At 36.0% G+C, this 27,746-nt stretch overlaps 3 protein-coding genes and 1 non-coding gene across 10 annotated transcripts in view; 2 read left to right on the plus strand and 2 right to left on the minus strand.

The window, feature by feature from the left end:
• The window catches only part of TRAPPC13 (trafficking protein particle complex 13), a 30,454-nt gene extending 18,854 nt beyond the window's left edge, over nucleotides 1-11,600 (minus strand). For 4 of the 6 annotated variants that reach the window (XM_032849614.1, XM_032849596.1, XM_032849589.1 and 1 more), the window contains exon 1: nucleotides 11,488-11,600. In XM_032849614.1, coding sequence (XP_032705505.1) covers nucleotides 11,488-11,533 — 46 coding nt within the window. In that variant the 5' untranslated portion in view covers nucleotides 11,534-11,600. Of the gene's footprint in view, nucleotides 1-7,599; nucleotides 7,783-8,884; nucleotides 9,220-11,487 lie in introns of those variants that run through there. The other 2 variants (XM_032849621.1, XM_032849604.1) reach the window with 2 other exon arrangements.
• Nucleotides 7,052-11,596, minus strand: SHLD3 (shieldin complex subunit 3). 2 transcript variants are annotated; one of them, XM_032849663.1, is made up of 2 exons: nucleotides 11,488-11,596; nucleotides 7,052-8,406 (listed from the first exon to the last, which is right to left on the minus strand). In XM_032849663.1, exon 2 carries the CDS (start codon nucleotides 8,289-8,291, stop codon nucleotides 7,536-7,538), a length of 756 nt encoding a protein of 251 aa, XP_032705554.1. In that variant the 5' UTR covers nucleotides 8,292-8,406; nucleotides 11,488-11,596; the 3' UTR covers nucleotides 7,052-7,535. The 2 variants fall into 2 exon arrangements, with proteins under 2 accessions (XP_032705554.1, XP_032705563.1); XM_032849672.1 differs by having other exon boundaries at nucleotides 7,052-8,350; nucleotides 11,488-11,576.
• Nucleotides 11,601-12,214: 614 nt separating the features above from the next.
• The window catches only part of TRIM23 (tripartite motif containing 23), a 31,788-nt gene continuing 16,256 nt past the window's right edge, over nucleotides 12,215-27,746 (plus strand). Inside the window, exons 1-6 of the mRNA XM_032849567.1 lie at nucleotides 12,215-12,365; nucleotides 17,201-17,363; nucleotides 18,877-18,998; nucleotides 22,348-22,626; nucleotides 23,861-24,043; nucleotides 27,007-27,222. Coding sequence (XP_032705458.1) covers nucleotides 12,285-12,365; nucleotides 17,201-17,363; nucleotides 18,877-18,998; nucleotides 22,348-22,626; nucleotides 23,861-24,043; nucleotides 27,007-27,222 — 1,044 coding nt within the window. The 5' untranslated portion in view covers nucleotides 12,215-12,284. The remainder of the gene's footprint in view (nucleotides 12,366-17,200; nucleotides 17,364-18,876; nucleotides 18,999-22,347; nucleotides 22,627-23,860; nucleotides 24,044-27,006; nucleotides 27,223-27,746) is intronic.
• LOC116864031 lies at nucleotides 25,845-25,954 on the plus strand. Its single transcript, XR_004381920.1, has one exon. It is a non-coding gene; the product is annotated as a U6 spliceosomal RNA (small nuclear RNA).

Consider the following 27,746-nt stretch of genomic DNA (forward strand, 5'->3'; position numbering starts at 1 on the left):
AACTGGAAAATAAAGGAATTTTAAAGCTTAAGGTATATGAGAATAAGGCTTTAAGAAAAATCCTGAGTGACGTTCTTTGAACAGTATCAAGAAGAGATCTTCCTGAAAGGGAAAAATGTTTTGATTCACCACCATGAATATGAGACAGTAATTTTACAAAAAAAGAATCTTTATGAGCTTTATCTCTCGGTTCTAATCACTGGCCACTGGAAGTTCAGTAAGTGGACCTTTAAGTAATATTCATTCTGTAAGGAAATGACGAAAGTATCATTCAATGTATAGCTATTTATTTATTTATTTTTAAAAAGATTTTATTTATTTATTTATTTGACAGACAGAGATCATAAATAGGCAGAAAGGCAGGCAGTGGGGGGGGGGGGAAGCAGGCTCCCTGCTGAGCAGAGAGCCGGATGCGGAGCTCCATCCCAGGACCCTGGGATCATGACCTGAGCCACCCAGGCGCCCCCAATGTATAACTTTTTAAATTCCAACCAAAACTAAGATTTGTTCTTGGGACATGACAGAATGTGTCTAAAGTTTAGAAAAACAAGTAAAAATAAGCTAAGGAAATTAATGGGGAAAAAATGAGGCAGACATGAATTTACCATATATTAAAAAATTTGTCTATAGTCAACTAATTGGTTTATTAATGCAACACCACACAGATATATTAGACAGTAAAATAAAGATTATTAGGATGCAGGAAAAAAAAGCAACATGATAAAGCACAACTGGTTGGCTATCTGGGAAAAATAAGAAATTTAACTTATAAATTAAATTCAAATACCAAATAAATTGCCTATGTATCAAACAGTTAAGAGGCAAAAATTAAGCCACAGAAAACTAAAAAGTGAAAATTTATGAAATCTAGTAGAGTGAGGATAGGACATTTTAACTAAAAAAATATTTTTCAAGGGGCGCCTGGGTGGCTCAGTGGTTAAAGCCTCTGCCTTCGGCTCAGGTCATGATCTCAGGGTCCTGGGATCGAGTCCTGCATCGGGCTCTCTGCTCAGCAGGGAGCCTGCCTCCTCCTCCTGTTTCTCTCTGCCTGCCTACTTGTGATCTGTCAAATAAATAAAAAAATAAAAAATAATAAAAATAAAAATAAAATAAATAAAAAAAAATCTTAAAAAAAAATCTTTTTCAATTACTTCTAAAGACTGACCTTTGATCACATTAAAATAAAGACAAAAATCTAACCGTAAAAATCATAGAAACTTGTAAAATATTTCAGAAAATTAATCATTTCTTTATACTCTATTAAAAATGTTCATTCAAATCTAACCCAAAAAACTTTAAAGACTATCAACTTAAATGGTCAATTCACAGTTTAAGTGGTATTCATTAGCATATGTAAACATGTACCACCCAACTACTAACTAGCTATATCATTCACACCAAATTCAGTGCCTTTCTCATTGGGTCTCAGGCTAAATGTCATCTTTTCCAAAAAAGAAGTAACAGCTCACCTTGTCTCTCTCATAGCCCCTTGTATTTATCATGAACTGAGAAATGTACTTATTTACAGCATTTTGATCCAAACTTCACAAGATTGAGGCTCTTACCTATTATATTCAGTTTTCTGGCTTTGTTGCTTGACAGTTTCTGGTACATACTATATTCTATAAATCTTTGCTGAATGAAAGAATTAGCACCTCACCTAAATCCTCAAGTACCTGGTATTATTTTGAAGATGTTACATTTCATGAACGGAGGCCATTAAACAATGTTATATATCAAAATAGATGGCTGTTGAGGGTTGCCTAGTTGGCTCTTGGTCTCAGAGTCGTAAGTTCAAGCCCTATGCTGGGCACAGATCTTACTTAAACAAATAAAGTAAAAACAGATAATATAAATAGATGGCTACCGAAACAGGCAACATATGTTAACCTTAAAATTTCTGAAGTCACTTTGCTTAACTGATTATTTACTGAGCATTTACTAGTGCCAGACAGCATGCTAAATACTTCACAAGTATCAACACATTTAAGTCTAATGACTACAAATTTGGTGTCATTAACTACATTTTACACATAAGGGTGATACTTGGAGAAGGTAATTTGCTTATAAGACTATAAAGCAGATAGGTGGCAGAATTAGATCTGAACTCAGATAAATTCACTTTGTTCAAAACTAATTCTCTGTATTATTAATTATAAGCCTAGGGGCATAAACCTGTTACGTTATGCCTTATAGGAAACATCGTATGGGCATTCAAAATAGAACTCTGTCAAGCAGAGTATTAACCAGCTACAGATCATTGATGGGCACCAGAAGTGGTTGAGAAGGTTTTCTTTCTACTTCACTCTTATTTCTAACTAGGAAAGCAGATTAAAATTCAGTACAATCTGAAGGGGATAAAAAAGTGTTCTAAAAATGATGAAGAAGAGACCTTCTTTTCACAATCTAAATATCTAAGACTCTAACTTTTTTCCTTTTTTTGAGAGAGAGATAGCAAGAGACACAGAGATAGCGAGAGAAACAGAGAGAGGGAGAGAGGATGAGCTGAGAGGAGAGGCAGGAGCAGGTTCTCCACTGAGTGGGGAGCCTGACTTGGGGCTCAGGCCCAGGATCCTAGGAACATGACCTGAGCTGAAGACAAATGCTTAACCGAATGAGCGACCCAGGCCCCCCTTAAAGCTCACTTTTTACACCAAGTGGTGTTCTCTATGCCCCATTTTTTGTTTTCATTTCAGAAGAAACGTGATCTTAATAAAAATATGCTCTCAAGGGAATCCTAAAACACAATTTTTTAAAAAGTGACCTTGAAAATACCATGTGATTTCACTCATATGTGGAATTTAAGAAATAAAACAAACCAGCAAAAGGAAAAAATGAGAGGGAGAAGGCAAGAAACGAACCCTTAACTATAGAGAACAAACTAATGGTTATCAGAGTAGTTATCAGAGTGGAGGTGGATGTGGGGGTGGGAGTAATGGGTTCGTTTGACTTAGAGATTATGCACTTGTATTGAGCACCAGGTGTTGTATGAAAGGGCTGAAGCACTGTTTTTGTACACCTGAAACTAATATTAAATGTACGATAACTAAATGGAAATTAAAAAGTTAAAAAAAACCATAAAGTGTTTTTGAGTTCACCCAAATGTGTCGCCATCTTACTTGCTTATTATATGCTCAAACTTCCATTGTGTACAAGTCTTATAAAGTTTAGTTTTACTCATTTTATGATTTCCTAGGAGATGAGAAAATAGAGAGTGGGTGAGGAATAACCCTCCATTAAAAATAAAAACTTCCCAAACTGCTATTAAAAATACCTGTTTCCTTCATTTTTCAAAGAGGGTAAAAAATCTGTGTGTGTGGGGGGGGAAGCAGTTGTTAAGAAATACTATCATTCTGTGGACTCAAAGAAAACTACTATAAAACACAAACTGGGCAAGTCCAGTTAGTAACATAAAAGTATCTCATATTGAAACTCAATGTTTCCTGTCTTACAGCAAATGAATGGACCTCAAATACCACACATAATGTTTGTTAGCTGGAAAAGACCAAATACCAACAATAGCAAGGTTTAAGAAACCTGGGAGAGGAACTAAAATAAAGCATTGGTTTTTTGTTTTTTTTTTTAAAGATTTATTTACTTTATAGAAAGTAAGAGAGTAGGTACACTTGGTGGGGGGTTGGGCAGAAGGGGAGGGTGAGAAGGGACTTCCCAGTGAGCATGGAGTCTGAAGCAGGGCTTGATCTCACAACCCAGAGATCATGACCTGAGCCAGAATCAAGAGTTGGAGGTTAACTGAATGAGCCACCCAGATGCCCTAATAAAGCACTGGTTATTAAATGATAATCTTATATTTAGGCTTGAATGTTAAAAAACAGGTTCTTTGTCAAAAATTAGAGACAAAAAAGAATATGCAATTTTCAGCCAAGTGCCAAATCAAATATTCACTAGGCACAGCAAATAGTGTCATGTGTGGTGCCATTTTCATTGGAATTCACAAAACACAGACATTTACTTATGAAATTCAGGTTTCACCTATTATCTTATTAAAAAAAAAACTTCTATAAGTCTTCAATAATTTATGTAAGAGGCCTGAGGTTACAAACTAATGAACTGGGCCAAGTTCAACTTTTGTATACATTTTGCTTGGAAAGAACATAAAAAAAAAAAAAAACAACAAAAAAAACCACAAAAAACCAACTAAATTAAGGCAGGATCTTCTTCAAGTTCAAAGTCCTGAACTACATTCCACAGTCTTGCCTATCTAGTCCCTGAATTATTTCAAGTTTGTGAACTGTGAATTCTGGATATTTTGAGCACATTTTATCAAAGAGAATCATTATGCAAGAGCTCATTTTGAAATTCTCAAAAAATGGTCTTTAAGCTATTTGATAAATTGGTAAAGGAAGCTAAATTCATATGATACCCTCCACATCTTTTTTTGGTTGAATTTAACATTTATCTTAAGGTAGAGAGTTTGTCAGGGAAAAATAAAATTATGGTACTGCTGCCACTTTCCTACAGAATAAATGCTGTCGGTATTTCATCAGATGCTCTCAGAGATTCACCTTTCTGTACACATTCTTGTGTACCTAACTTACTTCCACAACTATGACTTAATGGTAGAAATGAGAAATACTGCTGAGCCTACTATTAGCTAGTGCTAGAATCATCAGTCCTAAGGTTCTAAGTACATGAAAAAAGCTTCAAAGCAGTAATGGATTCTAAATTCTTATGTCTTGATTACTTAAAAAAAAATTATTTATTTATTTGACAGAAAGAGACACAGTGAGAGAGGTAACACAAGCAGGGGGAGTGGGAGAGGGAGAAGCAAGCCTCCCACCAAGTAGGGAGCCGAGGCGGGGCAATACTGGGACCCTGGGGCCATGACCCAAGCCAAAGGCAGACCCTTAACAACCGAGCCACCCAGACACCCCGGTCCTGATCACTTCAAATGGAAGTGGAGAAGTAGGAAGGAGAAATGGATCTCTCCTTCTTTCAAAGTCATAGCACTATTTGCAGTAAAACTCAATCTTGAGTTTTCCAGGTCTGAATTACCCTTTCACTACTTCTGTAAGAGGTAGAAAGCAAATGACACAAATGAGAAAACTTTAAATCCATCACATATGAAGACAAAGAAACTCTTTTTAATAAGTGTGATTCTTGGCTAAAATTAACTCAGGAAACAACATGTTGGCGAGGATGAGGAGAAAGGGTAATGCTCTTAAACTGTTGGTGGGAATGCAAACTGGTGCAGCCACTCTGGAAAACAGTATGGCAGTTCCTCAAAAAGTTAAAAATAGGGTTACCCTGTGACCCAGCAATAGTACTACTAAGAATTTATTCAAAGGATACATACATAATGATTTGAAGGGGTACCTGTACCCCAATGTTTATAGCAGCAATGTCCACAACAGCCAAACTATGGAAAGAGCCCGGATACGGACAGATGACTGGATACAGAAGATGTGGTATACACATAAAATGGAATATATTACTCAGCTATCAAAAAGAATGAAACCTTGCCATTTACAATGACATGGATGGAACTAGACGGTATAATGCTAAGCAAAATAAGCTAGTCAGAGAAAGACAAATACCATATGATTTCAGTCATAAGTAGAATTTAAGAAACAAAACAGATGAACATTGGGGAAGGAAAGGAAAAATAAAATAAGATGAAAACAGGGAGGCAAACCATAAGAGAGGCTAAACTCTAGGAAAACAAACAGGGTAGCTGGAGGGAAGGTGAATGGAGGAAGGGGTAAATGGGTGATGGGCATTAAGGAAGGCACTTGACATAATGAGCATTTCCTGTTACATGCAACTGATAAATCAGTAAATTCTACCCTGGTAACTAATAATACAGTGTATGTTTTCTAAATTGAATTTAAATAAAGAATTTTTAGAAGTATGATTCTTGGATTAAAAAACTGCTCATAACAATCTCATGACTTGACTATACCTTATATTTTAAACTATGTCAGAAAAAAACCTGTCTTCTGTTCAAGTGACTTTGTCTTACAATTACCTTACTTTTAATTAACAACTTCTGGTAAATAAGACCTGAACAAAAAAAATTAAATCCACCATCTATGACTGCCTAACAATATGACAATTCTTATTTGCAAAGCTTGGTGGCAATACTCAATAACTTCTTGATACCCGTCAGCTGCCTAGGTTGAAAAGATGATTAAGGAAACAAAGAAGAAATAATTACTGAAAAAGTGACCTCAGAAACTCCCTCTAAACCTGGTGATTTTTCATTTAAAGACTTTTGGAAGCATTCATGCACCTGATGATTATTTTCTAGAGAGCAGTATCATTTGAGACAATAAAAAGGTACTGAAAGTAGTTAAAAGTGTTTGGACAGACTGAAATCTAATTGGAAAAAAATTATCACTTTATTTAAAAATTAATAGTTTGCTTTTAAGCAACCTCAACTCAGGCAGGCTACAAAGAATCCCTCCAAAGGGCATGTACATGTTTATTGAGCCCTTACCATTCATTATCAGGCACTGTGCCACAAGGCAAATGTGTCTGCCTTTCAGAAAGACTACAATTCTTGCTGTTTCCCAGGGAGGTGGTTTGACCACTTAATGGAAGTAACTCCATGTAAACTCTGTAAGGGTAGGTCCATGTTTCTCCTTCCATACTGCTTTCTAACCAGCTCGCGTTAGGCACTTAAATTTGCTAAATAAGTATATTTTTACATAAAACCTTTATAATCATTTTGGGTATTTTTATGAGGTGATGTGTAAACCCAATTTAAAACTTTTGCTATTGGGAAACTCACAATAACTCCAGGAACCCATCAACTAGCAATCAGCATTAACCACCATTAACACTGAATACTTGTACTAGATTAAATAAAGAATAACGAGCTCTTTCCCACATTTGATACTTCCCTTCAAAATAGTTATATCCTTAAAGATACATTATGGTCTTATGCAAATTATACATTTTTACTTTTGATTCAAAATTCCACATCAACTATTGTCAGTTACAGATTCTTGGAAACATTGGTACAATCTGGGCTAGTTTCCCAATTTGAACTATGTTCATGCTATTTGAATAACATTTGCAATAGAACTGGTTTTATTATTATTTTTTAATAATTACACTTTAGAACGGTAAAGAAAAAACACTATAAAATTACATTTTGGGACTTTACCAAAATCCAACCGTTCACTGTAATTCATTGCGCTATCTAATTCAACCACTGGAAAAGTAACAGAACAAAGGAATAGAACATTTTACCTCTAAGCTCAGTAAAACAACAATTTATCACAATTTATTTAGAAGAAAACTACTAAAAGTATAACCCAGAAAGCTCTTGTATTAATACACATCTAGGAACTCAAGTGATGGCCATTTATTTCTGAGAAACCACTGTATACAAATTACCACACAATTTTTTTATACTATTAAGAATGAAGAGGCTATCTTAGTGAGGGGTCAAATAAAAAAATTAAATAAAAAATTTAAAACCCTGTAAAAAATTGATTGACCACACTATTTCAGATCCTACTCAGTTCATTCAGAATATTCTTTTCTTTAACAATCAGTAAAATTCATTACATACTAAAAATAACACCATATTTATGCACAAATAAATTCATTTTCCCAGTAAGAGCTAACCTTCCTTTAAGAAGACTTCCCACATATTCACAGTACATAATATCACAGAACACCCATATTTGGCCTAAGTGTCTCTGAAATGTAGCATTACAAGATGGAAGTTCATTGTGCCGGATGATATGATTGAGTTTTGCCCAAATGTCTTCCAGAGTTTGGTTGTTACAAATAGCATGCTCTATAGTCCATCTTGCTCTATAAAGTGAATGCAAATTCAATGCCTTTAAACTATCTCGCAATTTTTTAGACAAAGGAAAAATATTTTCAGTGCAATTACTGTTGGGAAGTGAAACACTCCAAAACCTCTTCTTGTGTTGTCTTCCCTTTTCTGATTGTTTATCTAAATTTCCAGAATTTGTCTGTTCATTCAGTGAGTGTGACCGGACTAAGTGCTTCCTTTTTTTAAAATTAGGTTGAAATTCCAAAAGATCTACTGTGCAATCATAACTCTGTGATTTAACATCGTGTTCTGAAATGGTTAAGTATTGTTTCACATCTTCAGCTGCCTCTTCAGAAATCACAGGTGCTGATCTTTTAGGTTTGAGTGGAAGTTTGGACGCATCATGTGAAAACCAAGGAATAAATCTCGATAGTGGACGTGTAGGAAAGTCTTGAATTGCTTTCTCTGCAATTTTTGGCAGTTGTGTGGGATCACTCTCACATGGTCGATAATGTAATATTACTTCTGTAGACATTCTGCAGTAATCCAGTTACTCTTAATGAAGAAAACATTTCTTAGATGCACTCTTCAGCGCTAGAATGTAATTTATAATTATAAGACTCTCTTTCCAAATCAGAAGGAAACAGGACCTAAAGTGGAAGTATTGCAAAGAGTAAGATATGGTAGGAGAGCCTACACACAAGTAGGGAAAAAGAAAAAAATAAAACTAGTCTCAATATATTTTACCAAGTGCTGTTGGTAAATCTGAATGTAATCCACAAAATCGGAAATGCTTTATCTCATCGGAGTAGATTCCCTACAAGATCACCTTCGGCCTAAAACTGCCAGGAGTCAACAAGTCTAACTTAACAGACAGAAAGGATTTGGAACCATTGTCATTAATAAATTTGGTAAATAATCTTAAGACTATAGCAGAAACAAAAGGTAAATTAGTGATTCTCAGAATACTAGATTCATTTGAAGATAACAAAAATGTAATAATACTTTAAAATTTGAGACATCTGAGTTGAGGACAATGAAAATCATTGTAATTTTTAATGCCTTGAGAAAAATCTTTATACTTTAAAATTATATGAATTCTACCAAATATATAGACAGAATACTTAATGATTTCTTTCTTTCACAGTAGCAACACTGGTAACATGAAAATAGTTTAACTCTGATTTTAACCAGGCTAGGAACTGGGTTTGTGACTAAGTCTCCTTTGTCTAAATGGGGGACTTTCACAGTATCAAGACATTAGTACCATGGCTCCTGAATTCCATTTCTGAAGAGGAAAACAAGACGGCTAGACCTTCCTTATTTTTTTCCCTCTTAGAACAAAGAATTCTTCAAGTTGTACCAAATGAAGTTGTTGATAATAAGTTCTAGCATATAGTTCGTCTTCCTAACCAAGTTCAAAGCTGCATGAGCCATAATGCAGGCTCTTTCAAATCCTAATTACTGTAGGGGGCAAAAAAAAAAAAAAGAGAGAGAGAGGTGGTATCTCTTCTCTCCCAAATCATGAGAGAACTCTTTGAAGGGGTTCTCCCATTGCTAGAATGACCATGGACGGGGACTCCTGTCATGATGTCACAATATTCATTTGACCACTGATTCTGAAGAGTCAGAAATAATTAATCTCATAATGATTCTTTTCATCTACTGTAAATGTCCACTAACAGTGGACAGATTTGACAACTTAAACTCATAAGTGACTGTGATCCTTAACATCCATAATTTTAATATGAATCTAAACATAGAGAGCATATTCTTAAAAGCATTAGTAATGCTTTTAATTTTTCTTTCCACTTGATCTTAGCCAAAAGGCCGAGAAGCGATTTTAATTTTTCTTTCCTCTTCCTTATACTTTCACATTCTAAGATATGGCACTGAAAATTCTTTGATTTCTTTTGAACTTAGTCAGTGTCATACCCTGAGGACTGATGAAATTCTGAGAGTTCCTTAACCTTTTATATAGACAAGAAAGTAAACTTAAATTACCACATAAATTGATATACTTGGCATTCAACAATCAGTAAAATGAAAATCTGTGAAAAAAAAATTTAATAAGTTATTTTATTTTTTATTTTTTAAAGTAATCCCTATACCTGATGTGAGGCTTGAACTCACCACCCCGAGATCAAGAGTCATATGCTCCCCCGACTGAGCCAGGCAGGTGCCCCAAAGCTTGTGAAAATTACTGATGAACAAGGGGAAACAACGGTATGGAGGAGCTTTAATAAAACTGAGACTATCAGTGAATTTCAAAACACTTATCCTTTTAGCCTGCTAAAATCTCTCCCAGATTTTCTTCTATTTCAGAAAATAAAGAGTAACAGAAAATTAAAAATACCCAATGGTAATTAGCTTCCACATTACTGGAATATAACTGTGTTTAATAACTTCCAATTTGCATAAAATCATACCTATCTGCTAACAGAACTGTTTCAAATTCCCATCAAAGTAACTAATCAGAGAATGTTCTCTGAAAATGCTGTTTCCTTCATTGGGAAACAATGAGTCTTGGAAAGATGGAGGAAGGCCTTGTGTTGAAATACTGCCTCCAATCACTCACTAGCTTTGTGATCCTGAGAAAGTTTCTAAAATTTCTGATAGATAGCAAAATCCACTCTACATACTTGATTTAAGATTAAGAAAAAACATGAGAGTTTCTTTTCCTTTTTCTCTAGAAGAATCCATTTTAGTCTAGCTCATTTACTCAGGCTAAGCTTACAGGTCCTGTTGCTGTATTACTTAATATTGTTGTTTTTTAGTTCTATGATCAGAGACAACCCTCTTAAACTAAGCTATCAGTATCTGATTTTATATTACAGATGGGACTGGTAAGCTTCTGGAATGTTTGATGCCTACTTCATAACTAGGGACGGGATAAGAGTCCCTCAAAATGGATGCCACAAGGAAGGTAAGTGCAATATAACTAAATTCAAACGTCTATTGAGCCTTTTCTCAGCTCAGTTCAAGAAGTTACTGGTAACCACACAGTAGAGCATCCAAGAAAGAAGCATCGCATTTGTTTAAGTAGAAAACAGATGGAAAAAAGCTTAAAGCGTTTTAAATAAAAGGTTTTCAGAAAACAGTAAGAATTCCAGAAAAACTATCCTATTGGTTTTCCCTAAATAATCATACAATTAAATCATCAAAGTTATTCAAAAAGTTTGCTGTGCGCACAAAACGAAAGTTGACATTAATTTTCCCGTATCCACAACAATTCGAAGTAAACTGAAGTTTTAACAAATCTAAATTATACGTTGTTGTACTATGTATTTCTAAATCCCTGGCACTACTTACTGCAATACTAGACTAACTTTACAGATGAAGCTGAAGCCTACTAACTTTATCAGTGCCACATGAAGACACAACAGACAAGGAAAATCACTGTAGATGGCTATTGTAAACCATCTTGGTTCACCAGGCTCTCCCCGGAGCTCGGGGCTAAAGCCAGTCTGTTAACTGCAGCATATCACACAATGAGTGATTTACCGGGTATCTATTCCATTCTAGAGAGAGGCTGTCAAACCTAAAAAGCAAAGAGAAGAAATTGCTTCCTTCCACTCGGCGCCAAAGGACAGAGCAGGAGCGAAGCCACTAACTGTTTAAGAAAAACGAGGCCTACATCCCAGGGACCAGATCTATGGGGTAAAGCCTTCGAGAATTACGACAGAAGAGGAGAAAACAGACTAAAGGGAGTCAGGTTCATAAAAGTTTACCTTTCAGGGCCAGCAGGTGCTCCTGTTTCGGGGGATTCACTTCCATTTTGACCGGCACTTTCGACCCACTGCCTACGGCAACTGAAGAGGTTCAGAGCAGCCCGGAAGAAAACAGAAAAGCGAACGTTCGGGAAGATCAAATCACTCGTAACAGGCTTTCTTCGCCGGTGATACCTTAAATTCTCTTCTTACCACGTCCTTCACGGATTCAACGGCCTCTTTTTACCAAAGCCATCTCTTGCCTCTTAGAGACCTATACATAACATACTTCCCTATTTTCAAGCCACAATCACGCAACGCGACTTCAAGAAATTTTTTCTCGGTGACAATACGTAGAGCGTCCCAAATACGTACATTGCGGAATGAAAGAGACGAATTTTGCATGCTGGGATTTGTAGTTTAAACAAAACAGCATTGCATGCAGGTAGATGTAGTCCCCCTTCTCTCCCAAGTCTATTCTGCAATTGGGCAGAGTTTGTTACTGAAGCAGGAGTTTCACCCCGGAAATTTACTTCTAGCTTTAGCCTTCTTTTTCCCTTTACTTTTATTCCTTCCATCAGCTGCAGACTCCTGGATAATAACAATATAAATAGCAAAGCCTTCATATATACAAGGATGTGCCGATAAACAGCTAGCAACTGGCAGGAGGAGGAGTCCGGAGGTCAAGCCAGCGACGCTCCGCGTCTTACTGCGCCTGTGCGCGGGCGGTGAACGCTGAGGCCTCTGGGTAGGTGGCTGGACCCCGCCCCTCACTTGAAGGCTGTGACGGCTGCTTCTGCGGCGCCGCTCCTCGTAGGATGGCTACCCTCATTGTAAACAAGCCTGGAGCGGGACTAGACAGTGGCCGTCAGGGCAGCCGGGGTACGGCCGTGGTGAAGGTGAGGGACCTTGCGTGCTCTGTTCTCCACCATCGGCCTCCCTTCGGTTCATCCCTGAGGTCTGGCGGCCGCGCTCCGGCGGTCTTCTTTGGGCCTTTGCGCGCCTCTCGGCTTTACAAGCCTTGCCATGCCCTCCGCGATTTTTATCTCTGCGGGATTGAAGTTGCTTGGTTTTCTGCTCATACCAGTCCTCTACGTGGCCGATGGGGACATTTGTGAAAAGGAGCTTATGGGCCTGTGAGACGGACTTCTGCCGGTCTTTGCTTAGTTCCTCTCCTTTTTGTTAAGCTCAACAGGCATTAGTTTATTTTTATTAAATTGAGCCATTGTTATTACCAGGTACTGTGTTAAGTATTTTAGCTCGTTAGTATCTACTTATAAGGTATATGATAATTACTGTTTTACAGGTGAAGAAATACAGGTTTACGTTAACACAGTGTGTCATGGATCCAGGGTTGAATGCCTTTAAAATCTGGTTTTCATTATTGCACTTCTTCTATAACCAGACAAACAGTAATGGTTGGTCTGCCCCCTCTTCTCTTATTAGTATAGTCTGTCAACAGTTTTTTGAGAAGTGTCCCTGCAGCAGCATGGCTGAACATTAACGTTAGGATATACGAATTGCCCTATGCTTCACGTTTGAAATTCTACGATGCTTAAGTGCTTCAAAACGCATTAACGAATCAATTGAAATATGTGGGATTCACATTTCCCTTCCACTGTATACGTATAGAAACATCAGCAAGGGAGAACTGATCTCATCGGTTTGTAGAATAACTTCCGTTGTTGTAATCTGAGTTATTGGTAATTCTCATTATGGGCTACATACTTAGAATAACTTAAAACTTAAAAAAAAAAAAAAAAACACCGATACACTCCTTCTCCCCAAGTTCTGATTAACTTGACATCAGTATATTTTTTAAACATTCCTAGAAGTGATTTTAATGTGCAACCAAGGTTGAAAACCACTCTATCAGATAATATCTGAAGTTAATTTGAGATCTTGGGTAATAGGCATCTATGATTTTTTCACCTAATGTTGGTTTTTATATGACAACAAATGCTACATTTCTGTTCACAGGTATGTTGCCAATTATTGATGGCTTTTGATTCATCTGGCCTTTGTTATTCTGAAGGTACACAGCATATCTGAGATACAGAGGAACACTGTTATTAGCCATGTTACATGGTCGAGGTTTTATGTATTAAATTGGGCTTTAAGGAGAGAATACCTGAAGATTTTTTTGTGAATTAGCTTGAATTAAGAAGTTGTAATTGGAATGGTTATTGTTGCTGTATCTACTTTTGTTACCCTAGTTGCTTTAAAATCTCAAAAAATATACGAAGGCCTCATATGACTCAAACTTGTTACAGCACAGAGTTTGATGTGTTACAGGTTCACTTTGTCTTTATCTTCACATGTAAAATGTGCCCTAGCTGTGCAGTAGGTTAGTCCTCCTTGGTAAGATGCTTATGCCGTGATTTGTAACTCATTCTCATTTTCATAGATGAAAGCAGAAATTACTCATTGGAAGGTGAGAGTTGAAGTATATATTGCTAAAAGGTAAAATAATGAATAAGTTGATAATGACAGGGTTTTTCATTAGAAAACTCAAAGATAAAAATCTGACATTATGAAATTATTTACATTCAAAAAAGAGTCAGGAAGGGAGGCCTGGGTGACTTAGTCAGTTAAGCGTCTGCCTTTGGCTCAGGTCATGATCCCAGGGTCGTAGAATCAAGCCCCACATGGGGCTGGCTCCTTGCTCAGCAGGGAGCCTCTTCCCTCTGCCAGCCATTCCCCCTACTTGTGTGTGCTCTCTCTCTCTGACAAATAAATAAAATCTTTTTAAAAAAAGAGTCAGAAAGAAAAAAAAAAGAATCAGGATGGTTTCTTTTAAGGACTGAGTCTTTTTAGTCCATTTAAAATATGGTATGATTAGGGTGCCCGGCTGGCTCCATTGGAGGAGTGTGCTACTCTTGATTTCAGGGTTGTGAGTTTGAGTCCCATGATGGGGCTAGAAATTACTAAAAAAAATAAATAAAAAACATAAATAAAATATGGTCTGGTTAATTAAAATTTGTTTTACATGTAATCAGTTTGAAGCTCTCTTTGACATATTTGTGAAGTTGATAAGATTAAGAGCTTTTTTCTTATTTAGCTTTTTTCTTATTGTGCTGTTAGCCACAGTTTGTGTTCATAAATACTGAAGAAAGAATTTCTTATTTTATTGTTTCCTGAGTTGATGTGAAATAGTCTAGTAAGTTTATTTTTGGTTCCTTGTTTAATTTATGAATCTGTGGTATGTTATTAGTGCTTTTTGAAAAAGCACTGTAGTAGCAACTTAAGTTCTTTTATCTTGTGTAATTATGGGTTCAGAGGTAAAAGATCTGAATGGACTGGAATTTTATTTGTTTGGAGTTTATGGTCATAAGCAAGTTTATTACGGTGTTAGAAAAATGAAACATAAAAAATGTTGCGTTTATTTTATATCTAATTCTGTTATATCTTCTCTGTATTTGAATGAATTTGATATTTTAGTGACAATATATAAATGAAATTTCCGTCCTGCTTTTTTTTAAAAATGTAGGATATATTTAAGTGTTTGTGTATAATACAGTTTATGTGTAACTTTTCCCATCTGTTTTCCTTCCTCATAGGGAGCCACTATTTCAGTGTAATCAAGTTTCCTGTGTATCCTGCTAGAAAGATAGTATGCCTGTATAAAAATATAGATATAAATGTATGCTCTTTCCCCAGTTTTATGCAAAAGCTAATTAAATATTCTATATATTTTTCACTTTGCTTTATTCATATGAAGTCATTCTATGTGTGTACGTAGGAAACTTCCTTTTTCTCAACAAACTTCATGGTTTTGCAGTATATGAATATATTATAATTTATTTCCCAGTCGTGTTGCTATCTGTTTATTTTGTTTCCAGTCATTTGCAAATGCAAATGGTGCTGTAAGGAATAACACAGAGATCTTGTCACACATGTGTGATATATTTGTCAGATAGATTCCTGGAAATAGAATTACTAAGCTATATAAAGTTTAGATAGGTATTTTCAAATTGCCTTTCATAAAGCCTATTTTAGTCATTAAACATTTCACAGCAGTCAGCAAGTATAAGAATATCTATTTTCCCACATCTTCACCAACACAAAGGATTATACAAACAGGTTATCAACCTGTTTGCTCTAATCTGAAAAAAATGTATTGGTTTAAGTGCATTTTAAAGTGTTTTGAGAGTGATTGAACATCTTTTTATATATTTAAAGAGCTGTTTTTATGTCTTTTCTTGTGAGCTATGTGTTACATTTAAGCCTCTTTTGAACCATACTGGGATGCAAGCCAATTATGTATTATCAATGTATAATGAAAGATGTTTGTATTTCATACACTGAATCCAAATTAATTACAGAGTTAATATTAAATTTTTAATGGATTAAGTCTGATTTCCACTGTGGATTTTCTGTTTTTTACCTTGCATTGTGTATTTGTTGGGGGATGGTGGTTGGGCTGAACTGTTCTTAATTTTTAATCTTGCCAGACTTTATTTATATAAACACCCTAGTACTGCGTTTTTAGGAATGCCCTGTTCCTGGGGGCTTTTTGGTCTAAGAGGGAAAGACAGGCTGGAAGCCAGTAATGGAATTCATGTGTTTACGGTATCAAGATAAACACCTAGGTGGTGCATGATGGCCCAGGGGGTAGTGTGGTCATTTCAGTTGGAATGAGCTGTGGGTAGACTGAGAGATACAGTTGTTTAGAAATTTGTTTGTTTATTAATGTTAAAAAAAAAAAAAGGAACCACTAGGAAAATGTCTGTTTAGCTATTTCCTCAGCATTAGCGTAAAAAAAAGGCAAAAACCAGTTTTCAAGTTCTGGGAACTACAAATTGTTAGATACAGTTTGAGCATGGAGTCTGAAGTGGGTGGCAGGGAAGCAGTGGGACAGAGGCCAGATTGTAGCAGGTCATGGATGGCCGACATAGTTTGTGATATAATTGAACAGTTCAGTATGGGTGTTTTTAAAAAATAAAATTGTGTCACACTTTTACTGTATTGGGAAATAAAGGTACCAACAGTGCTTCATTGATAAAAATATAGTTTGTTAACTAATTATAAAACTATCTCATGGCTTTAGAGTGAGAGTATGCTGATCCTTGTCACTTCTTTTGACTAACTCCATGGCCTTGGGCAAGATATGTGCTGGTAATTGGAATGACATAGACAAAATATTTTCTAACCCAGGGGCATATTTATTAATTGAGAACAATGAATTGAAATTTAAGTCTTAGCTGACTGCTTTCTTGAGTTTACATTATGTAGTATACATGGATACTAGAAAATACTTGAATATTACTTGCAGTCTGTTCTGAACAAGTTCTTGATCATTTACAAGGAGTAATTGTCACCCTAGTACATATTTCAAATGATTTCTGTTTAAATTAATCATGGTCTTTTGGAGGCAAGGTAATTGCAGAGAAATTGTTTAGAACCCAACTTTGGCAGAATGATATATTACACAGATTCAGATATAATGAATCAAGACATAATTTTCAAAAGATAAAGGTGATTTAATTTACAACATTATCTTGGTCCCTAACAGTTGACATTTCAAGGAGATTTCACTATGATGTAATTTTTATGTGGTCCATCAGATGAAATGATAAAAGGTGATTTAAAATTTTACAATCTAGACTTTTTTTCATGGAGGAATAATTTAATGAGATTGATTTAATACATTAGATTGAGGGTTTTTTTTAGCCAAAAGTATGTGTGCTTTTAAAATCATTTAAAAAGCACATCTTTCCTTTCCAAATATTAGGTGCTGGAGTGTGGAGTTTGTGAAGATGTCTTTTCTTTGCAAGGAGACAAAGTTCCTCGCCTTCTGCTTTGTGGCCACACAGTCTGTCATGACTGTCTTACCCGCCTCCCTCTTCATGGAAGAGCAATCCGTTGCCCTTTTGATCGACAAGTAACAGATCTAGGTAGGAAAATATATTGTATGTATTTAAGATTTAAAATTGTTTGGTTTATTTGTATGAAAAGGAGTTTGTATAGTCATTGCTGCAGGTTCTAGGTTAGGTGAGAGATGGGGGAAAATATTATCTTTAGCTGTTTGAGTTCCATTTTACAGAGAGGAGTTATTTTAGATTAAGTGTATGTTTCATACAGTGGTTTTCAAACATGAATCACAGCTTATTTGTAGTTATGAAATCAGTTTAATTGACTCTGAGTAGGTGTTTTCAAGAAGAAAGAGAACGAAAAATACGGGTGTTTTGCTAACTGTGAGAATGAATACTTGTGTATGAAACTTTTGTTTCAGCTGTAAATATACACATATTTTTAAAAACTTATTTATGTATAAGTAAATGTACATTATCCTGTGTTGTAATGGAAAATATATGTCTTACTGTAGGTTGGTCTAAAAAATATTGTAAAGCACTTGTTTTAATATATGTAGTAAAAGTCTTTGGTAAAATAGGATTTATAAAGTTAAATGATAGAAAAATAGAAGTCCTTTAAGTATCTTTCTACTACAGTGCTGAGGAGTTTCTGGGTTTTTTTTTTATTAATTTTTAAATTTTTTTATAAACATATAATGTATTTTTATCCCCAGGGGTACAGGTCTGTGAATCGCCAGGTTTACACATTTCACAGCACTCACCATAGCACATACCCTCCCCAATGTCCATAACCCCACCACCCTCTCCCTCCCCCCTTCCCCCAGCAACCCTCAGCCTGTTTTGTGAGATTGAGTCTTTTATGGTTTGTCTCCCTCCCGATCCCATCATCTTTCATTTTTTCTTTTTCCTACCCCTCAAAGCCCCACGTTGCATCTCCACTTCCTCATATCAGGGAGATCATATGATACTTGTCTTTCTCCAATTGACTTATTTTGCTAAGCATAATACCCTCTAGTTCCATCCACGTTGTTGCAAATGGCAAGATTTCATTTTTTTTGATGGCTGCATAGTATTCCATTGTGCATATATATATATATATATAAATATATATATATATATACCATATCTTCTTTATCCATTCATCTGTTGATGGACATCTAGGTTCTTTCCATAGTTTGGCTATTGTGGGAGTTTCTGTTTTTTTTTTTTTTTTTTTTTTTTAAGATTTTATTTTATTTATTTGACAGAGATCACAGTAGACAGAGGCAGGCAGAGAGAGAGAGAGAGAGAGGGAAGCAGGCTCCCCACTGAGCAGAGAGCCCGATGCGGGACTCGATCCCAGGATCCTGAGATCATGACCTGAGCCGAAGGCAGCGGTTTAACCCACTGAGCCACCCAGGCGTCCCGAGTTTCTGTTTTTTAAAGAGAATTTTAACCAGGGAATAGTTTAAGCATAAAAAGATAATGGGGAAAATTTGAATTTTGAAAATTTAGACATTAATGATTAAAATATATGACAAGTTACTATTGAGGTATGAGGTAAAATGATTAATAGTCCATTTTGTTAGATTTAGTTTTTATTTTTCTATTCTAGGAGATTCAGGTGTTTGGGGATTGAAAAAAAATTTTGCTTTATTGGAGCTTTTGGAACGACTGCAGAATGGACATATTGGTCAGTATGGAGCTGCAGAAGAAGCCATTGGGATATCTGGAGAGGTATTGATAGAACTTGGTGAAATCTTTATTATGAGCTTGAATTTTTTCTTTTAATTTAAAATATTTGCCATCTAAAGCACGATCTTACCTCACTTGCTACAGCAGATAGGTTTCCAGAAACACAACTTTCATTACATTATAGTTTTGTAGGCAACAATATTCCCAGCGAAACAGCGGTAAAACTTAAACTCGAAATCTCTGAAAATACCATACCTAAAGTATGTTTTATGTATATACTTATTTCCTTATTGTAATTCACTTCTACCCAAGGATAAAGTTAAAGAGTAAGAAGATTATAGAAGAGTAAGAAGAAGGTATAAGCTACATATTAAACCAGAGGGTGCAAAAGTGAATCAATAAGTAGTACAGCACAAAGAAAGAGGAAGTCCTTGAAAGAGGCCAGTTAGTGTAGAGGCCAAATGCCATGAAAATAGCAATAGCTCCTGAGGGAATTACTACTACTAAATATCTTCGTGAAAGGTTTAAATTATGTGTAAGTATACTCTCTTTATCCAATAGGCTGATCGTCCAGTAAATATAAGAATGAAGCTCATCAACACAGGTTAAAATACATTTTAATTTTTTATTTTTTCAATTATGTAGGTTCCATGCCTAATATGGGGCTTGAACTCATGACCCTGAGATCCAGAGTTGCATGCTGAATGGACTGAGCCAGCCAGGCGCCCCTTAAAATGCATTTTTAATGCTTGAAGAATTGCCCACATAGCTCGTATTACTGTACTAGATGTAAGAATAGTTGTAGTAAATAACAGTTAATGATTTAGGTGATCAACTTTAAAATCACAGGCTTAGTATCAAGGAAAAAAATGTCAGATTGAGTTCTACTTTTATTAAATCATGATTTCTTTATGTAAAGTGAATCACTGAAGTGAATTTCAAACTGGAACACTGTTTCCTGTTTATTTTTTTCCTTCAAGATTTTATTTAAATTCAAGTTAGTTAACATGTAGTGTAGTATTAGTTTCAGGGATAAATTTAGTGATTCATCACTGGCATATAACACCTAGTGCTCATTATATCACCCATTAACCTTCCCCCATCCCCTTTCCTCCAGCAACCCTTAGTTTCTTCCCTATAGTTAAGCATCTCTTATGGTTTGCCTCCCTCTCTGTTTTTATCTTATTGTGTTTTTTCCCTTCCCCCATGTTTATCGTTTTTGTTTCTTAGATTCACATATGAGTGAAATCATATGGTATTTGTTTTTCTCAGACTGATTTATTTTGCTTAGCATAATACCCTCTAGTTCCATCCACATCATTGTAAATTTCATTCTTTTTAATAGCTGGGTAATATTCCATTGTATATACATGCCATATCTTTATCCATTCATCTGTTGATGGACATTTGGGCTTTTTCAGTATTTTGGCCTCTGTGGATAATGCTGCTATAAGCATTGGGGTGCATGTGCCCCTTCAAATTATTATTTTTGTATCCTTTGGATAAATATTACTAGTATAATTGCTGGTCATAGGGTACTTCTATTTTTAACTTTTTGAGGAACCTCCATACTGTTTTTCAGAGCAGCTGCCCAGTTTGGGTTCCCGCCAACAGTGCAAAGGGTTCCCCTTCTTCTGCATCCTCACGAACATCTTTTGTTTCCTGATTTGTTACTTTTAGCTATTCTGACTGGTGTGAGGAGATATATCATTGTGGTTTTGATTTGTAGTTCTGTGATGATGAGTCATTTTGAACATTTTTTCATGTGTCTTTTTGCCATTTTTATGTCTTCTTTTGAGAAATGTCTATTAATGTCTCCTGCCAGTTCTTAATTGGATTTTTTTTTGGGGGGGAGGGTGTTGAGTTTGGTAAGTTCTTTATAGATTTTGGATACTAGACCTTTATCTGATATGTTACTTGCAGATATCTTCCCCTATTCCTTTGGTTGGCTTTTAATTTCCTCTCACATTTACGTCTTTAATCCATTTTGAATTTATTTTTGTGTATGGTGTAAGGAAGTGGTCCAGTTTGATTCTTCTGTGTGATGCTGTCCTGTTTTCCCAACACCTTTTGTTGATGAGACCGTGTTTTTTCCATTGTATATTTTTTCCTGCTTTGTTGAAGATTAGTTGACCATATACTTGCGGGGAGCACTGTTTTCTAGGCTTTTTGTACTTCTTTCATGTGCTATATCTTTTATCTTTCAAAAGGCATTAGAATATTGTCTAATGTTGACCTTGTAATTATTTGTCAGGTCTGGAAAACAGAAGATATGACTTTTTAATATTACCTGTACATGCTTTTCATAATTGCAAATAAAAAGTGTTTAACTTTGAGTTCATTTTTTAGTTTAATGTGATATTTAATGACATTATTGATGTATTTTCTAATTTTTATTTCTGGTTTTAGTATATGTGCTGCCAAAGTGAGCATTCTAATTTTTATTTCTGGATCAATTTATGCCAGATTACTCCCTTTCCAATTATGGCCTTTTAATATTCAGCACAAGTTTCAAAACATTCTTGGTTATCTGACGTGTAAAGTTTTTCAACTTGGATGCTTTTTAGTAACTCATGAAATTTAGAAATGATATTTAAAAGCTTATATATAACATAGATTTTATTTGTGTATTTTTTATTTGCTGAAATCAGTGCTTTTTCATCCAGGATTGTGCAGTAACCTCACCTGTGGAGTTTTAGAAAAAAAAATACACAGATCAGGCTTCTACAACCTATTGGAATAAGTATTTCCTAGGTTAGAGTCTGGGCATCTATGTTTTTAAAAACTTTGCAGCTGATTCTTGTGCATACACCTGCTTCTCAAAATAGCATTTGCGTTTCTCTTTTTTCTATATGTCACCATGATATGTAGTATTTAAAGCAGAGTTGAGGTTGGGGCCTGGGCACCTGGCTGTCTCAGCAGAGCATGGGACTCTTGACCTCAGGGTTGTAAGTTCAAGCCCCACGTTGTGTGTAGACATTACTTAAAAAATAAAATCTTAAAAAAAAAAAAGCAGTCGGGATGTATTTATTATCATTTTTTTAGTCTTAAAAAAAGATTTCTAGCCTGTATTGTTCAGTTTCTTTCATGTAAAATGAGGGGATTTCATGGGCGATATCTTTACACTATGAACCTATGAGAACAGTTTTATTTTTGGCCTCAATTTCATAGCACATATTAATAATCAATTTTGGAAGTACCTTCTCACTTACTTATAGAAATGAATACTTTCTTAGATGAGTTGTAAGTTACCTTTTTTACTTAATTACCAGCATATTTTCATAAACAAAGCTTGGTCAGTTAAAAGAGATTATGGGCTTTTATATTTTAAAATTTGCCATGTTATAATGATTGAGCTTCAGATTGAAGACATTAATTTTTTGTTTATCAGAGCATCATTCGTTGTGATGAAGATGAAGCGCACGTTGCATCTGTGTATTGCACTGTATGTGCAACTCATTTGTGCTCAGAGTGTTCTCAAGTTACTCATTCTACAAAGACATTAGCAAAACACAGACGAGTGCCTCTAGCTGATAAACCTCATGAGAAAACCATGTGCTCTCAGCATCAGGTACATGCCATTGAGTTTGTTTGCTTGGAAGAAGGCTGTCAAACTAGCCCACTTATGTGCTGTGTCTGCAAAGAATATGGAAAACACCAAGGTCACAAGGTATGAATATAATTAGACTGGATGACTACCTAGTTTACCAACCTACTGTTTGTTTCCATTGATTTGGTTCTTTTTTTTTTTTTAAGATTTTATTTATTTATTTGGCAGACAGATATCAAGTAGGTAGAGAGGCAGGTAGAGAGAGAGAGGAAGGGAAGCAGGCTCACTGCTGAGCAGAGAGCCCAATGCGGGGCTCGATCCCAGGACCCTGGGATCATGACCTGAACCGAAGGCAGAGGCTTTAAGCCACTAAGACACCCAGGCGCCCCCATTGATTTGATTCTTTATGCCAAGTAGGAATTGGGGAATATTCAGTAATGAATGAGTGGAGCTTGATAGCATGAAAAGATATGAGAGATTTAATTTCTGAATATCATAACAAAAATTTCAGAGATGTCTTATCCTCCTTTCTTCACTGAAAAATAGCTTTCTAGTAGGAAACAAAATTTCTTTGTGTGCATGTTTTCATAATGCACTGGATTGTGTTGACAATATTTATGTCTATTGATGAACTGCTGTTTATGGTGAAATTATAAAGTGAATCTCTTGGATTCCTTTTTTTTTTTTTTTTTTTTTTTTGGGAGGGAGGAAGAGGAAAGAGGGAGGATGATGGGGGTAGGGAGAGAGAATATATTTTTCCTTAAAGATTTATTTATTTTAGAGAAAGACAGAGAATATATTGCGGGGAGGGGCAGAGGAAGAGGTAGAGAGAAACTTCAGCAGACTCTCTCCTGAGCTTGGAGCCAGATGCAGGGCTTGACGTGGGGCTTGATGCAGGGCTTGATCCCACAACCCTGCAGTCACAACCTGAGCCAAAACCAAGAGTCAGAGGTTTAATGGACTATGCCACCCAGGCACCCCATGGAAGAGAGACTCTTAAGCAGGCTCCATGCCCAGCGTGGAGCCCTGATGGGGGTGGTAGATCTCACAAGAGATCACAACTTGAGCTGAAATCAGGAGTTGAACATTTAACCAACTGAGCCACCCAGGCACCCCATCTTAAACTGTTATTAAGCAATAAATGGACTCCCAAATTCTGAATTATTTCTTTGGAGGATGTATAGTTTTGGGGTGAGGGTAAATTAGTATTTATTATTTTGTGCTTTTCGTAAATCTATTATAAAAGCCATTTGTGACTGATACTTTTTTTTTTATCATTGGAGTGATTTAAATAACATTTTTTAATCATTAGTCAGTACTGTGAGTTCTGTTCTATAATTTTGTTGCACTTTAGCATTCCGTATTGGAACCAGAAGCTAACCAGATCCGAGCATCAATTTTAGATATGGCTCACTGCATACGGACCTTCACTGAGGAAATTTCAGATTATTCCAGAAAATTAGTTCGAATCGTTCAACACATTGAAGGAGGAGAACAGATAGTGGAAGATGGAATTGGAATGGCCCACACAGAACATGTATGGAATTTTTTTTCTGCTTTCTTTACCTTCTTACCCTTTTTACTTCTAACCTTTTCATCTTCTTGTATTTATTGAGCAATTACACTGTACTAATACCACACTACTTACTGAAAATAAGTTTTTAGAAAAGGCTTTGTCTTTATGGAATTTATAATTCATTGTAGAAAAATTCCAATTTCAACTATGGTGACTGTATTTTGTGGGGGAAGTATAAAACACTTTGGCATTGCATAAGAGGGGCATTAATTTAGCTGAGTCAGGGAAAGTTTCCCAGAATATAAGATAGTAAACTGAGATGTGAAGAAATTTAGTCAGGGAGAAGAGTGAGGCAGGGGGAGTGGGGGAGTGAATTGTCCTACAGAGGGAAGCATATGTTAAATGCCTGGAAGTAAGAACTGGACACATTATTGAAACAACTCAGTTCAGTACACTTGGATCTTTGAGTATTGGATGGGACATGGCAAGAAAAAATGTTGGAGAGTTAAGGGCTAAGTCATGTAGGATCTTGTTAGCTATGTTGAAGATTTTAGACTTTATCCCAAGGGCAGTGATGAGCAATTGAAAAATTCGTGTAGGAATAAAATAATCAAATTTGCATTAAGAAAGGTAACTTTTCAATATAGAAAATGAATTGGAAGCGGGGAACCTATTAATAGGAGGTTGCTGAAATTATCTGGTTGAGAGATGTTTATGGCCTATAATACTACAGTAGTGAGAATGGAGAGAGGTAGATGGGCTTGAGATTTTAGAGTAGTAGAATAGGTAGGTCTTTGTGATTGATTCATAATACTGATTTTGTAAGTAACTTGAAGGGTCAAGCATGATGCCTGGATTTCTTTCTTGCCCAAGTGAATGGATGGTGATACCATGCATTAATGGGGAAGGAGGAAAAACTTTGGGAGGGTAGTGGAACAAAGTAATAAGTTTAATTAAGATATTGAATTTATTATGTCTGTGAAATAATAAGGAAGATACCCTCCTGTGAACTGAAGAGTAAGTGGATGTTGGGAAGTGAGTGTATTTAACTTTTAAGAAGTTTAGCTGTAAAGAGAGGGAAGGAACTTAGGAAGTAGTTTTAGACTTCCTTTTTAAATTGAATTATGGAGGCAAAAAGAATATTTTCGGATGGGAATATACAGGGATATACAAAAATGCAATATTTTGCTTTGATAATCAAACAAATTGAAAGCTAAGTCATTGGGGAATAATGCTAGTACTGCTTTGTCAAATGCAGTAGTCATTACCCACATATGGCTATTTAAGTTTAAATTATTTAAAAATCTAGTAAAATACAAAATCTGTTTTTTCAGTTTCATTAGCTGCATTTCACGTATATTCAGGTACGTATAGCTAGTGGCTACTATATTGGACCACACAGATACAGAATGTATCCACCATCACAGAGGGCTCTATTTGTGCTAGAGTGAAAATATTTTATTCAGTGAATATTTACTGGACACATATAAGAGCTAGACACTCTTAGTATTGTTCTAGCTAAGGAAATATTGCTGTATAAGTAAAAAAGTTCTGCCTTTGCAGTTCATATTCTAATATGGGAAAAAGGGTCAATACTTACAACAGAAGAATGTTAGGAGTTTGGAGAAAAACAAGAGAGAGGGAGAGTGCACTTTTATATGGGGTGTTCATGGATAGACTCCCTGAAAAAGGAACATTGAGCAAAGAGGTAAAGCAGATGAGTAAGGGAGCCATGCTAATATTTGGGGGAAGAGCATTCTAGGCAGAGAGAAGAGCAAATGCAAAGGCCCTGAGGTGCCTGGTGCACTTAAGAAACTGCGGAGTGCTCACTTCAGTAGCACATGCACTAAAATTGGAATGATACAGCAAAGATCATTAGCATGGCACCTGTGTGAGGATAATTTGCAAATTTGTGAAGTGTTCCATATTTTTAGGGATTAAGAGGAACAGACTTCCAGTTATGAAATAAATAAGTCACAGAAATGAAAAGTACAGCATGGGGGGACTATAGTCAGTAATAGTTGTAATAAGCTTGTGTGGTGACAGATGGTGACTATACTGACTGTAGTGAGTGAGCACTGAGTAATGTGTAGAATTGTCAGATCACTATGTTGTACACCTGAAACTAATAGAACATTGTGTATCAACTATACTTCAATAAAAACAAATGAAACAACTGTGGGGAGGCTAAATGCAGCTAGAGTAGGATGACAGAATGTAGCAGGAGTTGAGATCAGAAAGGGTCTTACTGGTTACTTGCTCTTCTTTCTGTCAGGAATGCTCTTCAAGATACGGATTTGGTTTCCTCTCTTACCTTCTTCAGGTCTTTGCTCAGATGTTGCTTTCTCAGGGCGCCTGTCCTTGAACACCCCACATAAAGGATTTTGGCATTTACTCTCAGTGGAATGGGAAACATTTGGAGAATTGGGGGCAAAAGAATAATTGTTTCTGATGTAACATTTTAAAAGGATCGGTCTGGTTACTGGTGGAGAACATGCTGTAGAGGGCAGGAGTAGATCTAGTGAGACCAATTAGAAGACTGTTGTAATAACCAGGTGAGAGATGATGGATCAGTTTGGTAGAGGTGGAGGTGGTGAGGCTTGATCAGATTTTGGATATATTTTGAAGTTAGCAGAATTTTCCGAGGGGCTAGTTATGGAATTTGAAAGAGAAGTATTAAGGGTGACTCCAGTTTTTTTTAGCTTGAACAGCATGGAGGATGAGGACATCCTTGAACATCAGTTGCTGAGATGGAGGAAACTAGGTTTGGCCATGGGACAGACTGGAGAGTAGGTATTCCATTTTGCTTCAGTTGGCACTTCAACATTTGGATGTCCAAAGGCTGTGGTTAAGGAGAAAGATCAAGTGTTGAGATAGCAATTTTGAAATTTTTAAGGACATAGATGGTATTTAAATTTTCAATAATTCACATATAAAATCTTGGTTATGGTTAAAGTTGTTTCAAACAATATTAATTTCCTTAGGTACCAGGTACTGCAGAGAATGCCCGGTCATGTGTCAGAGCTTATTTTTCTGATCTACATGAAACTTTGTGTCGTCAAGAAGAAATGGCTCTAAGTGTTGTTGATGCTCATGTTCGGGAAAAACTGATTTGGCTCAGGCAGCAACAAGAAGATATGACTATTTTATTGTCCCAGGTTTCAACAGCTTGTCTCCATTGTGAAAAGACTTTGCAACAGGTAGGTAGATTAAACATGATTACGACATACTTAAAGCATCCTTTATGAGCAAAGCCTCATAAAGGAAGAAGGTGAAGGAATTTGTTCAAGCCGTAATGTGGGGAAGAATATTCCAGCTTAAGAAATGATTAGAGCAAAAACCCTAGGGCAACTTGCCTGGTGTATTTGAAAAACAGCAGAAGAAGCCACTATGGGTGGAACAGAGTAAGTAAAGGAAAGGGTAATAGAAGCTGAAACCTGGAAGTAATGGGGAATTATCTGTAAGGAAGGCTTTATGGGTCACTGGAAGGACTTCAGCTTTTACTGATTGAAATGGAGAAGCCATTGTGAAATTTTGTCAATTTGGTCTTACTTAAAGATGACTTTGATATGTAAAAAATAGATTGAAGGAGGGCTAAGATGGAGGGAAGCTGTTAGGAGAAAGAAGGAATTTGGAGGCTATTGTAGAATTCCACATGAGAGAGAATAGTGGCTTGGCTAGTAGGAGTAAGAAGTGTCCAGATTCTGGATATTCAATAGGATTC

This window comes from Lontra canadensis, unplaced genomic scaffold, assembly GCF_010015895.1.
Source record: "Lontra canadensis isolate GAN:19392208 unplaced genomic scaffold, GSC_riverotter_1.0 scaffold4, whole genome shotgun sequence".
NCBI lineage: Eukaryota > Metazoa > Chordata > Mammalia > Carnivora > Mustelidae > Lontra > Lontra canadensis.

What these genes read in the sequence shown, in the direction of transcription:
- SHLD3 (XM_032849663.1), bottom strand. Translation starts at nt 8,291, where the DNA reads ATGTCTACAGAAGTAATATTACATTATCGACCATGTGAGAGTGATCCC.